General features: G+C 37.1%; 3 protein-coding genes across 3 annotated transcripts; all 3 read left to right on the forward strand.

Moving 5' to 3' along the window:
• Positions 1-2301: 2301 nt before the first annotated feature.
• Positions 2302-4791, forward strand: LOC108827254 (nucleotide-sugar uncharacterized transporter 2). Its single transcript, XM_018600622.2, has 7 exons — positions 2302-2593; positions 2898-3049; positions 3140-3348; positions 3456-3549; positions 3632-3798; positions 3896-4066; positions 4292-4791. Exons 1-7 carry the CDS (start codon positions 2515-2517, stop codon positions 4620-4622), a joined length of 1203 nt encoding a protein of 400 aa, XP_018456124.1. The 5' UTR covers positions 2302-2514; the 3' UTR covers positions 4623-4791.
• Positions 4792-4997: 206 nt separating this feature from the next.
• LOC108827258 (ER membrane protein complex subunit 8/9 homolog) lies at positions 4998-6926 on the forward strand. Its single transcript, XM_018600625.2, has 5 exons — positions 4998-5345; positions 5583-5729; positions 5810-5869; positions 6425-6591; positions 6678-6926. Exons 1-5 carry the CDS (start codon positions 5127-5129, stop codon positions 6706-6708), a joined length of 624 nt encoding a protein of 207 aa, XP_018456127.1. The 5' UTR covers positions 4998-5126; the 3' UTR covers positions 6709-6926.
• A 497-nt stretch (positions 6927-7423) lies between these two features.
• Positions 7424-11342, forward strand: LOC108827398 (25S rRNA (cytosine-C(5))-methyltransferase NOP2A-like). The gene is made up of 16 exons (XM_018600787.2): positions 7424-8073; positions 8155-8218; positions 8331-8464; positions 8565-8648; positions 8733-8807; positions 8897-8968; positions 9043-9116; positions 9205-9257; positions 9378-9487; positions 9628-9696; positions 9775-9849; positions 9938-10030; positions 10126-10205; positions 10287-10386; positions 10514-10971; positions 11081-11342. The coding sequence occupies exons 1-16, from the start codon at positions 7486-7488 to the stop codon at positions 11127-11129; spliced, it is 2178 nt and encodes a 725-aa protein (XP_018456289.2). The 5' UTR covers positions 7424-7485; the 3' UTR covers positions 11130-11342.
• Positions 11343-13369: the final 2027 nt, after the last annotated feature.

Genomic DNA, 13369 nt, shown 5'->3' on the forward strand with positions numbered 1-13369 from the left:
CACCTGTACCACCTGGGGATACTTTGCGGTTTGACCATTTAGCTTTTCACATCATATCATGCTCAGCTTCTTCATCGTTTCATTCAAAGTGGAACCTTATATATAGAAGTTCAATCACTATGGCTGCTTTCTCTTCACGCTTTGGGCCGTAGGAGTCAAATACTATGAATGTCTTTTACTCATTATTTGGGTCTAGCCCAACATCTGGTTCAACTTGCTCCTTCCAATATGTTGTTTATAAAATTTTCTACTGCTCCTGATCAACCAGCTGTTGGTCTAGTGGTAGAGGAGTTTTTAGTCTGCCACTTTGTTCAATTCTCTTAGGAGTGAATATTTACATTATTTGGATAATGGCAAAGAGCTTTAACCAATCTTTTTTTACCAACGAGATGTTAGTCTATTGGTGAAAGGGTGTCCTGCCACTCGGCTTCAATTCTCATCATTAACATGTTGGTTTGTTATTGCCGAACCCAGAGAAGTTACCAACCAGTTCCTCAATAGCTTGTTCACTCTTGGTGTAGTGTTTTCTACTTCAGTTTGCAATAGCACATTGACATCTGCATATCAATCTCATAGAGAGATAAATAAAAGTAGAAGTTATCAGTTCCTCAATAGCTTGTTCACTGTTGGTGAAGTGTTCTCTACCCGAGTTTGCAATATGCACATCGGCATATAAGCTGGTTAACGAGTAATCATGTTCATTCCTAGTTTTTTTTTGACAACAGTTCATCCTAGTTATAGTGACTTATGAAATTTTTTAAATGATGAAGATCTCAACAATTGTATTTACATGTAACAAGAAGTATCATGCATTATCCTTATGTTAATTGATGGTCCACATTTGGATTTTCTTACCAGCATATCATATGGAATTAACCAACGGTGTGTTGGACTAGTGGTTTAGTGCTTGGAGTATGTTCTATTGCACCCCTAGTTCGATTTCCGTTGGGAGGGATGTTTTACGCCATATTATCGGTATTAGCGTCGGCTGGTCCCGAATCTGGGGGAACTATTTGGACCGAAGGATCAGACACCTCCTAGTTTGAAAAAAAAAAATATCATATGGAATTATGGATGGTAAACCCAAGCCTGTCCACTAACAAATTTGTGGATTTAGATTTGGATCAATTAAAAATGGGCCTAGCTAGTTAGGCTTGCCGCTCAGATAAAAACTTTCACATGAAAGGAAGGATTGCTTTTGTCAACCAAACACAAGTACACAACCGATCCTAACCACATCGGTGCTACGTTTTAATCGTACTTAATAGAAAAAATGTAGTTAAGTGGTGGATCCACAAGTTATAACACACACGCTTTATTACTAACTTTATGTACGTAGTTAAACTATACAGAGATGATGACGTGGAGATGCTTCTTTTTTGTATTATTATTAGTACGTATAGGGGCCTGCCTCCAAGAGTTTGTTGAGACGTGGTAATCTTGGAGTTAAAGCTTCTCGATATCAAGGGGCCAAACGTCGATGCGAAGTCAATTTTTATTCATTTCGAGACTTGGAATTAAGTAACGAAATTGCATCATTTTATCATAAACACACATCCTTATGCTACACGTTTAACGCCAATACAATCTTCTTCATTTTTGTGGATAACGTAACTAACCCTCAACTTTAAAGAAAAAGCAGATTTTAAAAGTAGAACTTATTTATTCTTTAATAATGGAAATTTTAGAGGTTCTCTTCACTGCTTGACGGTTAGAAACCTTGACCTCAACAAATATTTGCTATCTCAATACACCACAAAGTATCCAAATATAGTTAGTTCAACGAACAGTATAGAGAGAGTAGCTATGGTCATGATATGTTCGTATTCAAATGGGCAATAATGTCAAAGATATACTTTTACAAAATATGTGAAAAACATATACATATTCAACTATAACAGTCACCTATGTTTTTTTCGTTTTATTTGGCTACAGAGAGATTCTGATTAATAAAAAAGCGACCATTAAATTTGAATGTAGTCGCATGTGGATTCTCATAAAACAATACTATTGAAAGATAAAAACCTCGTACCCAGCTGAAGAATAATTTTGACGAACGAGGTAACAAATGAACGTACATCAACCTGACACGTGGCAAAACAGACAGTCGACAATTTTCTCAAAGGGAAACAAACGTCCCTGAAAAAATTCCCTCAATTTTCTTAATTTTCGAGATGAAATGATTTTTTAAAAAATTAGAAAGATACGCTAATGAAACTGCGTATTGAAGCAACTGCTATATCTCTCTCTCTCTCTCTCTCTCTCTCTCTCTCTCTCTCTCTCTCTCTCTCTCTCTCTCTCTCTCTCTCTATAAGGGCGCTTGCCTCTGACAATCATACCAATGACATTAAATCCAAACATCTCCTTTTTGATCTAACGTCAGAGTTTTTCATTTCTACAATCACAAGATGGAAAATGTGATCTGGTTTTCTAGTAACAAGGATTGAGAACAACCGGAGATTGATTGTAAAAAAGAAAGTTTTCATTTTTATAAATTTTGTGTGGGTGTGTGGGATGGGTCTGGTTGATTCCTTGTTTGGAAAAGATGCAAGAAAATTTCTCAAAAGGAAAGACAGTGATGCAGCAGAAGCAGGTGAATCATCACTCATCATCATCATCTTCCATTTTTATTTGCTTCCTTCCTTTTTTTTGTTTACATTTTTTTCTGCAATTCAGAGATTAAAAAAAAAATGATGCTTTATCCTCCTCACATTGCCTGTATTATTCAAACGTTTATCTTAAATGGGGTTGATCAGATTGTTCATTAAATGATCGTTTAGGGTTTGTCTGTAATCTGAGAATTTAATGTTCATCACCTGTTTGATGAATTGCTTCTCAAGAAACTGAATTGGATTTTTAATCTGTTGTTTTGTATTCGTTTTTTTGTTTTTTGGTAGGACGAGCTTTGGAAGAACTCAGAAGCTCTCTGTACAACGAGCTTAAAACATCAGAAGGAGCTAAACGGCAACAACAGAGATTCTGTGGCCCTGTTGTTGCTATGTCTTTTAATTTCGTTGTTGCTGTTGGCATCATCCTCGCCAATAAACTTGTAAACCACATTTCTTTCAAATCTCATATTCTTCTCTCTCTCTCTCTCTCTCTCTCTCTCTCTCTCTGTTATTAAACTTTGTTTTTGCAGGTGATGGGAAGAGTTGGATTCAACTTTCCAATCTTTCTAACGTTGATTCACTATGCCGTTGCTTGGATTCTTCTAGCTTTCTTCAAATCTCTCTCGTTGCTTCCTATGTCTCCTCCATCAAAGACCACACCTTTCTCCTCTCTCTTCTCTCTTGGAGCTGTCATGGCCTTTGCTTCTGGTCTCGCCAATACCAGCCTCAAACACAACAGGTTCCTTTCTCAATACTCATAGCTCAAGACTTGACCTTTTGATGGATCTTAAGAGAATGTACTCTGTTTTTATCTCACAACTAGAAAGCTTTTGTTTTTTTGTCCAGTGTTGGTTTCTACCAGATGGCTAAGATCGCTGTGACACCAACCATTGTCCTTGCTGAGTTTGTTCTCTTCAAGAAAACCATTTCTTCCACAAAGGTATTTTTTTTTTTGCTGGCTATACTCTCATTACATTTTTTGGGGTGCTTACTCTGTTTTTAGGGTTTGTTCTCTCTCACAGGTTATGGCATTGGCTGTAGTATCTCTAGGCGTGGCCATCGCAACCGTAACCGATCTAGAATTCAATCTGTTCGGTGCATTGGTTGCTGTCGCTTGGATTATCCCAAGTGCCATCAATAAAATCCTCTGGTCTAATCTTCAACAACAAGCTAACTGGACTGCCTTAGCGTAAGAATCATCTCTCCCCTTTTTGCTTTACTTGAGGTGTAAGCAATACAAAAAAGTGTCTTAAAGATAATACACTATTTTTTTTTGTTGAATGTAGATTGATGTGGAAGACGACGCCGTTCACTGTCTTCTTCTTATTGGCTCTCATGCCTTGGCTTGACCCACCTGGAGTTTTGCTTTTCAAATGGGATTGGGGTAACTCTTCTGCAATCCTCGTCTCGGCTCTTCTTGGTTTTCTTCTCCAATGGTCTGGTGCACTCGCTCTCGGGTTAGTCTTGTCGTTCGTTGCTTAGTCTTGAGTTTATTACTTTGCTTCTGCTATACTTTTCTGTAGTCATCAGAAACCTAATGAACCGGTCCTTAACTAAACCGGAAGGTAATCAATGTTATAGCACCGGTTTTTAGAACTTTGGTTTAGCTAAATTAAGTTTATATGCCTACCTACCTCTCTAGTGGTAACTTATGTATCTCAAACGTTGTTGTTTGGTTACAGGGCAACCTCGGCAACATCTCACGTAGTATTAGGGCAATTCAAGACGTGTGTGATCTTGCTTGGAGGTTACGTAATATTCGGCTCTGACCCCGGTTTCATAAGCATTTGCGGTGCTTTGGCGGCTCTTGCCGGCATGTCTGTATACACATGGCTCAATCTCCCGGGAAAATCAATCGACTACAGCTCGAGCAAGCTGCTTCCGAAGCAAAACACAGCCGTTTCGAAACCGAAAGCGGACAGTGACGACGTGGGAGGAGAGACGGGAGTAGCCCTACTTTCTGTTGAGCTAGATCTCTCGAACTCGAAGACGACAAGTGCAAATATCGTATAGCTTATGTTCTCTTTTAGAAGTTCAGGGTTTAGCTTTGTAAAATTCGATCTAAGTTCCAACATATTTTGGTATCTAATTGAACTTCATAGTAAATAATGAAATACAGATATCTAAAATGATTCAAAGAATGTAAAAAACTTCAAAGTTCAATAAAACACATCTTGGTTAACCGTGGAAGCCACAAGCAATTTTCAAGAAGATTTGATTATATATTGGAAATAAGGACCAATTAGTAAACTACGTAAAAGCTTTCTGGCCATTCCTATAATTTTTAAAAACTTAAGTACTTATGGAAAGTTTATGAATCTCGGGTAGTAATACGGTTCGGTCCGATCTGAACCCGGTTTAGTGCGGATCCAGCTTCGCTGCGTTAACAAAAGAAACTGATGATCTCAGAACGTTGTCTCTCGATTACGCTGCGACTTGATAATTCTCAGCGAGTGGAGATTTAAGAACTGAATCATCATCAGTGAGTCTCCTCCGATCGAATCGAGTTAGGTAGGGATGGGGAGTAACAACGGGGAATTGAAGTATGAGATCTCGCAGAACGCGTACATCAAACTGGTTCTCCACTCGCTGCGACACAAGACGGCGGCGGTCAACGGAGTCCTCGTCGGTCGAATCAGCCCCAAGGACGAAGGCCTCGTGGAGATCTCCGATTCCGTGCCGCTCTTTCACTCTAACCTCGCTCTCCTTCCTCCTCTCGAGATCTCCCTCATCATGGTCACTCTCTCTCCCCTTCTTTTGATTTGAATCGTCTTTGAAATTTTGAAAAAAGAATTATATATTTAATTACGAAAATGAAATTGTAGCTTATTATTAGTTCACTCTTGATTGTCCGTCTTGTTACTATTTTAACATAGAGAGTTACAGATCTTGGATTGTTTGGGTTTAACGAGAAGCACATCACTGTTCTGTAGCTGTGTTTTAAAAGAAATGTATGTTTGGGATGTGTTTTAGATAGAGGAGCATTACGTGGCTCAAGGTTTGAGTATTGTTGGCTACTTTCACGCCAACGAGAGGTTTGATGATGTGGATCTCTGTGGTGTGGCTAAGAACATTGGTGATCACATCTCTCGCTATTTCCCTCCTGCACCTATTCTCTTGGTGAATCTCTTATCTTTTCACATTCTAAGTACAGCAGTTTATTTGAAGCAACTAACTAACCGTATTATGCTGTTTTGTAGTTGAATAACAAAAAGCTTGAAGCCTTATCAAAGGTTAAAGATCGAAGCCCTGTGATGCAGGTTGGTATTTCTAATTAGGACAATGTTTTCGACAGCATTTAGTATTATAGCTTGGATATGAGGTTTAGCAGTTAGTCAATTAAGTAAGGAATGGAATACTCTATATATTTCAAGACCATTATACACCAGTATATCTTCTTGGCACTTTAAAGTATTTGTATTTTTTTTTTTTTTGCTATACAGGAAATATATAGTTGTTATTTTTATATGCTATATTGGCAAGTCAATAAGCTCTAGAGAGAATATTGAAAGGCTGAGCAGCTCGATTTTTGATAAATACTTGTTAGTCCATCGCTCTTATTCATCGTTGCGTTCAGTATTAGCTTTGATTGCATCCTAGACAAATGCCATCAAAACATGACCATTTTAGCTGATTACATTTCCAGACTGTCCAATTGAATTGTGCTGGCCTTCCTTCTTTACATCAGATTGACTTTTTTTTCTTCTTTTGGTGCTTTCTGCTTGATACAGTTTTACCTTTGCTGCAGTTAATATGTCAAATCTTTCAATTTTATACTCGTTTAGTAATACTTAATTGTCTATATCTTATGCTAGCTTTGTGTGAAAGATGCTTCCAAGAACTGGAGAGTGGTTGGAGCTGATGGAGGAAGCAAGCTACTCTTGAAAGAGCCCTCAGCCAATGTAGTTTTGTCAGATTACATTTCATCTGAGAAATGGAAGGACATCACAGATGTTGATGATCATCTTGATGATATCACCAAGTAAGTTTAAATACACACAAACTTAGAAAAGAAAAAGCTACAATCTTTTACGTAGACAGATGGTAATATCTCCACTGTAATTGCAGGGACTGGCTAAACCCTGGACTTTTCAACTGAAGACTACGGGTAATGCAATATAGTTTTCCTTTCATAATTTTCAATCGAGAAACAAAACAAAACAAAAAACTCTCAGAAAACCTTGTTGACAATTTTCATCGACTCTTGTTCAAGAATTACGCAGCGTAGCTCAAGTTATTTGAATTGGTTACATCTTTAAACCCTAGTTTTTTTTATAACTTGAATGATATCTTTTGTGGATTGTCCTCGTGATCCAATTATTTCTCTTTGGTTCCACTTTGATCGTCTAATAGGAACTTGGAATGAAAGCTCTGCTGTTCTTGAACTTGCAAAGAACATTAGTTAAAATCCTAAAGAACATAAAACCAAAGCTAGGTGCTTTGTATTTTGCCTAAATCGCTTAACTTCTCAAAGGGGGGGTTCCGACATCAAATTTAAATAATGGGGGCAACCTTTAACGATTGCGTTAGAGAGCCCCGACCAATCAGGTAAGTTTATATCATTGTTCAGAAACACAAAGAATATCAACACTCCCATAATGACACGATTCATGCGTCAAGCGCTGTAGTTGTGCCTCGCCCATCAACTCTAAAAACTTCCTGAAGATGTAGTAGCTAGTAACACAAGTATACAACCGCACACTGCCTTGGGCCAACATTATAAGAATTGGGCCTACTATTATCTGAATCAAGGCCCATTAATAAATGCCGTAAACACAAAACAATAAATGGGTGCGCGAGTTTGCTACTCAAAAAAATCTTCTACCTGTGTGGTTAAACCCTCGCCGCGAGAAAAACCCTAACCCTAATTATCGCCATGGTTCTCACTCGTAGCAAGAAGAGGGTGACGAAATCTCAAACCCCTCCGTCGAATAAGGCGGAGAAGCCCCAAGCTCTAGCATTGAAGAGGAAGGCTGCGGAGAAACCCCAACCTCTGGCATCGAAGAAGGGAGGCGCGAAGTCCCAGAAGAAACAACCTCCATCGAAGAAGCAAAAGAAGGAAGTCGTGGAGGAGGAAGAAGATCCTCGCGAAAAAGACGAAGAAGTTTCCGATTACGACGCCGCCTCTACCGATGCAGAATTAGAAGAGTCTGATGGTGGAGAGGAAAGGTCTAACGGCTTAGGCTCTTCTGGATTTTTCTCCGATGATGATGGAGAAGAGAACGACGAGGACGACGGTGAGGAGGTCTTGGGTGATGACTTTCTTGACGGTAGCGGCGATGAAGATGAAGAAGAGGAACGTTCGGATTCGGGTTCGGACTCTGACTCCGACGATGGGGATATTGAGAAGGAGTCGAGACTTATTGATGAAAAAGAAGCAAAGGAGGAGGCAGACGCTGAGGCTGAGCTTCTTGATTTCAACAAGGAAGCTGGAGACGATGCGTTTCGGTTACCAACTGAAGAGGTACAATGCTCTGTTTTGATTACAACACTTGTGGGAATGAGACAATACTTAACACAGATTCTCTGTCTTCCGTTTGTCTAGGAACTTGAAGAAGAAGCTCGTGGGCCACCTGATCTACCTCTACTTCAGAGTAGAATCAAAGAGAGTGAGTACCAATTCAAAGTTTGTTTCTTTATTGCTGTTGACTGCTGGTGTGATGGTATTGTTACCTCGGTTGGTTCAAAGTTTTTGAATTTTTTTGTTTTTTTCTTCTTCAGTTGTTAGAGCTCTGTCGAATTTTAGCGTGTTGAGGCCAAATGGAGCCAGCAGGAAAGATTGCGTTGAACAGCTCAAATCTGATCTTGCTTCTTATTATGGCTACAACAGTTTTCTTATTGGAGCTTTATTTGAGGTTACTCTCTTTCTAGTCTCTCTCTCATCTTCTATTTTTTGATGTTCTGCTAGGACTCTTTACTTATGGATGTTTTTTTATTGGGATATATCTCTTGCAGCTGTTTCCTCCTGTTGAACTTATGGAACTAATTGAAGCCTTTGAAAAGCAAAGGCCTACATCTATCCGGACAAACACACTTAAGGTGAAACTTGGTTTGTTTGTTGCTGGGTTATAGCTTATGACTTTGAGCTTCTGTTGTTTAATCGGAATGTTTCTTTTGTCTTAGACTCGAAGAAGGGATCTTGCTGATGTGCTTTTGAACAGAGGAGTCAATCTTGACCCACTAAGCAAGTGGTCAAAAGTAATGATTTTTGTTTTCATGATTGTTTTCTTATATCCATAGTCTTGTTTTACGAATCTTCCATAGTTAATATGTTATGAAAATTGTAGGTCGGCCTTGTTGTTTATGATTCACAAGTGCCAATCGGTGCAACCCCTGAATATTTGGCCGGTTTCTATATGGTTAGTGATCTTCTGTTCACCATTAATGATATATGTAAATTGTTTGCGTAAGTATGTACTTGGTGAATTTGTAGCTCCAAGGTGCTAGTTCGTTTTTGCCTGTGATGGCCCTTGCCCCTCGAGAGAACGAGCGGATTGTGGATGTAGCGTAAGTTACTATCACCTATTAAATTGGGGACGAATCTTAGTTTTGTTCTCGCGCGTATTGTGTGAATGTGTCCTTTGTTATGATGCAGTGCTGCTCCTGGGGGTAAAACTACTTACGTCGCTGCTCTAATGAAAAACACCGGTATGTCTTCATTGATTTCTTGTGCTCCTTACACTCTATTCCTCAGATTCTGGTTGATTATCTGAGTGTTTATAATTATTATCTTTGGTCTAAGTAAAGTTATAGTAATGCTGTAACCAGGCTTGATATTCGCGAATGAGATGAAAGTACCTAGGCTCAAGTCGCTAAATGCCAATCTGCACCGCATGGGGGTCACAAATACCATAGTTTGTAACTATGATGGAAGAGAGGTTTAGCTTCTTAAGCATTTCATCAACTTCATAGAAAGTCTTATATCGTTTCATTTGTGCTACCTCTTCACAAAACCCAAAACATCTACATACTGACACGACTGAAATGATTAGAATTGTTTTATTCACTTTTCTTTCAGCTACCAAAGGTGTTAGGGGAGAAATCGGTTGATAGAGTATTGTTGGATGCACCTTGCAGTGGGACTGGGGTAACAAACTTCGAGCTTAGTCTCTGTTAAGCTCTAGATTTTTTTAACTAAATGTTCTCTTCTCTGCTACCGATACAGGTCATTTCGAAAGATGAATCAGTTAAAGTTTCGAAATCCCTGGAGGATATAAAGAAATTTGCTCACTTGCAAAAGGTATGACAGTATGACGTCAAATTTATCTGAACAAACATATTTTACATTCTCAAAGAAATGCTATTATAACATTTTTTTTAACCTGCAGCAACTTTTACTCGCTGCTATTGATATGGTGGATGCCACTTCCAAAACCGGTGGATATATTGTTTACTCAACATGTTCACTTATGGTTGCTGAGGTCAGTGTCCTGATATGTTACTTCCCATATTTCTCTGCCTTGTTTCTTTATGCATTCTCTTATTTTTTGTTTTGTATTGAACAAAACTTGATCAGAACGAAGCCGTCATCGACTATGCTCTCAAAAAGAGGAGTGTTCAACTCGTTAAAACTGGACTGGACTTCGGCCAAGACGGGTAATGTACAAAGTTCCATCTACGTAAAGGAACATTACAATGATGCTAACGTTTTAATTTCTTTGTCCATGTCTTCATCAGATTTGTAAGATTTAGAGAACATCGATTTCATCCGTCTTTAAACAAGACCAAACGTTTTTATCCTCATGTACACAACATGGATGGATTCTTTGTGGCGAAGGTACTCGCTTTTATCCCTGTAAATTATATCAACCATGTCTTTTTCATTACTCAAGTTTAATAGTTGATAAACTGAAATCGATAAATCTGCATGTTTTGATGTTATGCGCTTGTTTTTCTTTATACAGCTAAAGAAGATGAGTAACATGAAACAAGCTTCAGAAGGTGATGGTGATGATGAGGCGTTGGGAACTGTAGATGAAGCTGATGTGTCCAGTGATGATGATGAAGCTGATGTGTCCAGTGATGATGATGAAGCTGAGGCCATGGAAGAGATGGAGAAACCTTCCGTTCCCAAGAAGCAACTCGAGAAAACTAAAGATGAAGCTGAGGCGTTAGGAACTGCAGATGAAGCTGATGTGTCCAGTGATGATGATGAAGCTGAGGCCATGGAAGAGATGGAGAAACCTTCCGTTCCCAAGAAGCAACTCAAGAAAACTAAAGAAAGCAAGGAGAGACTTGCAAAATCAAAGGAGAACAAAAGTGGCAAGAAAGATAAGAAATCAAAATCTAAAAATGCACCTAAAATAAAGAAGAAGCAAAGGAAGAGCAAAACTGAAGTGAGGATGGAGATTTCTCAAGCTAGGTAAGCAAGTTTTCTCACCTCTTGTCAAAAATCATTAACTGAAAGAAGAGACGCTTTGGGCTGTGTTATATTTATTGCTTTGCAATGTTTTTATTGAACACATTTGCAGGGAAGAGAAAAGAAGAGCAATGAGAGAGAAGTCGAAGGAGAAGCAATGATTCAGTGATTTTGCATCAAACACTATCCCATGGGGAAGTTTAAGGTGCCATGTATTGGCTTGTTTTTATTTATGAATTCACGAACTATTTTTGTAACATTAAAAGCTAGAAACAAGAGAATTACACTCTCTTAAGACTCCATGGACAGATCTTATGTGTCCAAAAGTTTTGTTTCAAAGTCTAGTCAAGTTGAGTTGGAGTCTTCAGCCATCATCAATCTCCTCACAGTCAAAAGCTAGGATGGGCGTAACTTGAAAACCGAACCAAATGTATTATATTCATAATTAAGAATCTAAAAGAAAAAACGAAAGCTAAACTGGATGAAACTTAGTGAAGTGAAAATTTACCAGTAACTAACGTTTAACTAATACTTTGTATTTTAGTTTCATTTGCACGTAAAAATAGATTAAACAACATTAACATAAATGAATCTTGTTTCTTTTTTTTTATTATTCTTTAGTACTTAAACCAACTTCGATTGCATCAAGCCGAGCCAATTTCATGTCCAGGTACAAACTGTATTACTTGGTTTTAGTTTCTGTAAAAACAAACTGAAATCAAATCGTACAATCGTAGACAACAATATATTGAAAGTTGTAAAAGGCTCTGATTTTCAGTTCATTATCTTTTCTTTCTTTTGGTTTTACAGGAAGATGACTAAAATTAGGGATTTGTCTAGTGAGCTGTTGATTGGTTGTAACTTGTAAGTAGTTAGAGACTTAAGAGAGATTCATCACATCTCTTTCCGAAGTGGGACTTGTGTTGGAGAACATGACAACCCATTCTTGACCTATCTCTGTCAGATACTCAGATCTTGTTTTTGGGACCTCTCAGTATTAATATTTGATTATTAGTCCTTAAATCTCTTTTGTGTGTTTTAATAATTAAAAAAAATTGCTTTACTCAAATTTATTCTCTTATAAAAAATACTTCAAATCTTAAAAATCCTAAAAGATATCTACCGGGTCGATTATTTGATTCAATCAATCAATTCTATTTTGTATTATAAAGGCATGAATAATTCAATACAATTTGTTTACTTTCTTGGTGATTTAATTATATACTCGAAAGAAGATTTATATTTGTCTACTGTTCAACATAATATTTTTGAAGCGAAAAAGATGGGTTATGTTTTAACAAAAGTAGATATAATTAAATCAGGTGAACAATTATTTTGTATTTTTTTTATTTTCTTGACGCTAAACAAAATCATGTGGACTGTGTTCTGACATTTGGGTTGTACTAAAGTATAAAGAAGAGTGGATATAAACTATAATTAAACAGTGATTAACTCGATATAACTTTACGTTAGCTTACTACATAAGTAAATTGGGAGAAAATATACATGTACACTTTATAAAAGCACGCTCATCATAGGTAACTATTTTGGTTGACTTTACTGAGCACACAATTTGAAGTGAATTAACAGAGTTAGCAACTATTTGGTAAACTAATTTACGTGGTCGTATTTTTGGATATTGAGATATACTAGTAAAAAGTAGGATCGTTTTTCTTTTTTAATAATGATATCATATTAGCACTTCTGCACATAATTCCATGAGAATGTCTTATAAAATTCATGGGTTGCATCCTTTAGAAATTACTAAAAATGTTAAACGAAAACTCAAACCGTTGAATCAAACTCTTTACAATATATTAAAAATGAATCATTGAGATAACTAAAATGAACAAATTATACCTACTTGTGTTTCTTTATGCTGAGCAATCTTCTGTTTTGTCAACTTCCTGTTGAACTATATCCACAAAAAACATTGTTTCTGCTCGATTCAATGGGAAAGTATTCAAGAAACAATGGGGCATGCAATCTTAGATTAATATCGGAAATAAATCAGAAATTGCTTCAACCCTTTTTATGCATCGTTAGAACTCCTAAGCTTTATAAAATCAGGATCGTGAAATTTAATCATTTTTAATACATAAAATCATTCAGGCATTTATTATTAGTGAGATTCCACTAATTATTAGTGAGATTCCACGAAGATTATATAGCCATTTATTTTTTGGAGTCTATAACTATTTGTGGAAACTAAAATAAATACAAGATTTTTAATATCTCTTTGTTTATTAATTGGAAGTATATATGGAATGTTAAGTCGGCAAATGTATCCAAAATTCAGATTATAAAATACAAAATCTTAATTTAAATTGGTAAAGCCTTTCTACACATTCAAATACATAAGGGAATTTTTCCTTATCAATTCATTATCATATTTTACAAA

This window comes from Raphanus sativus, chromosome 9, assembly GCF_000801105.2.
Source record: "Raphanus sativus cultivar WK10039 chromosome 9, ASM80110v3, whole genome shotgun sequence".
Taxonomy (NCBI): Eukaryota; Viridiplantae; Streptophyta; class Magnoliopsida; order Brassicales; family Brassicaceae; genus Raphanus; species Raphanus sativus.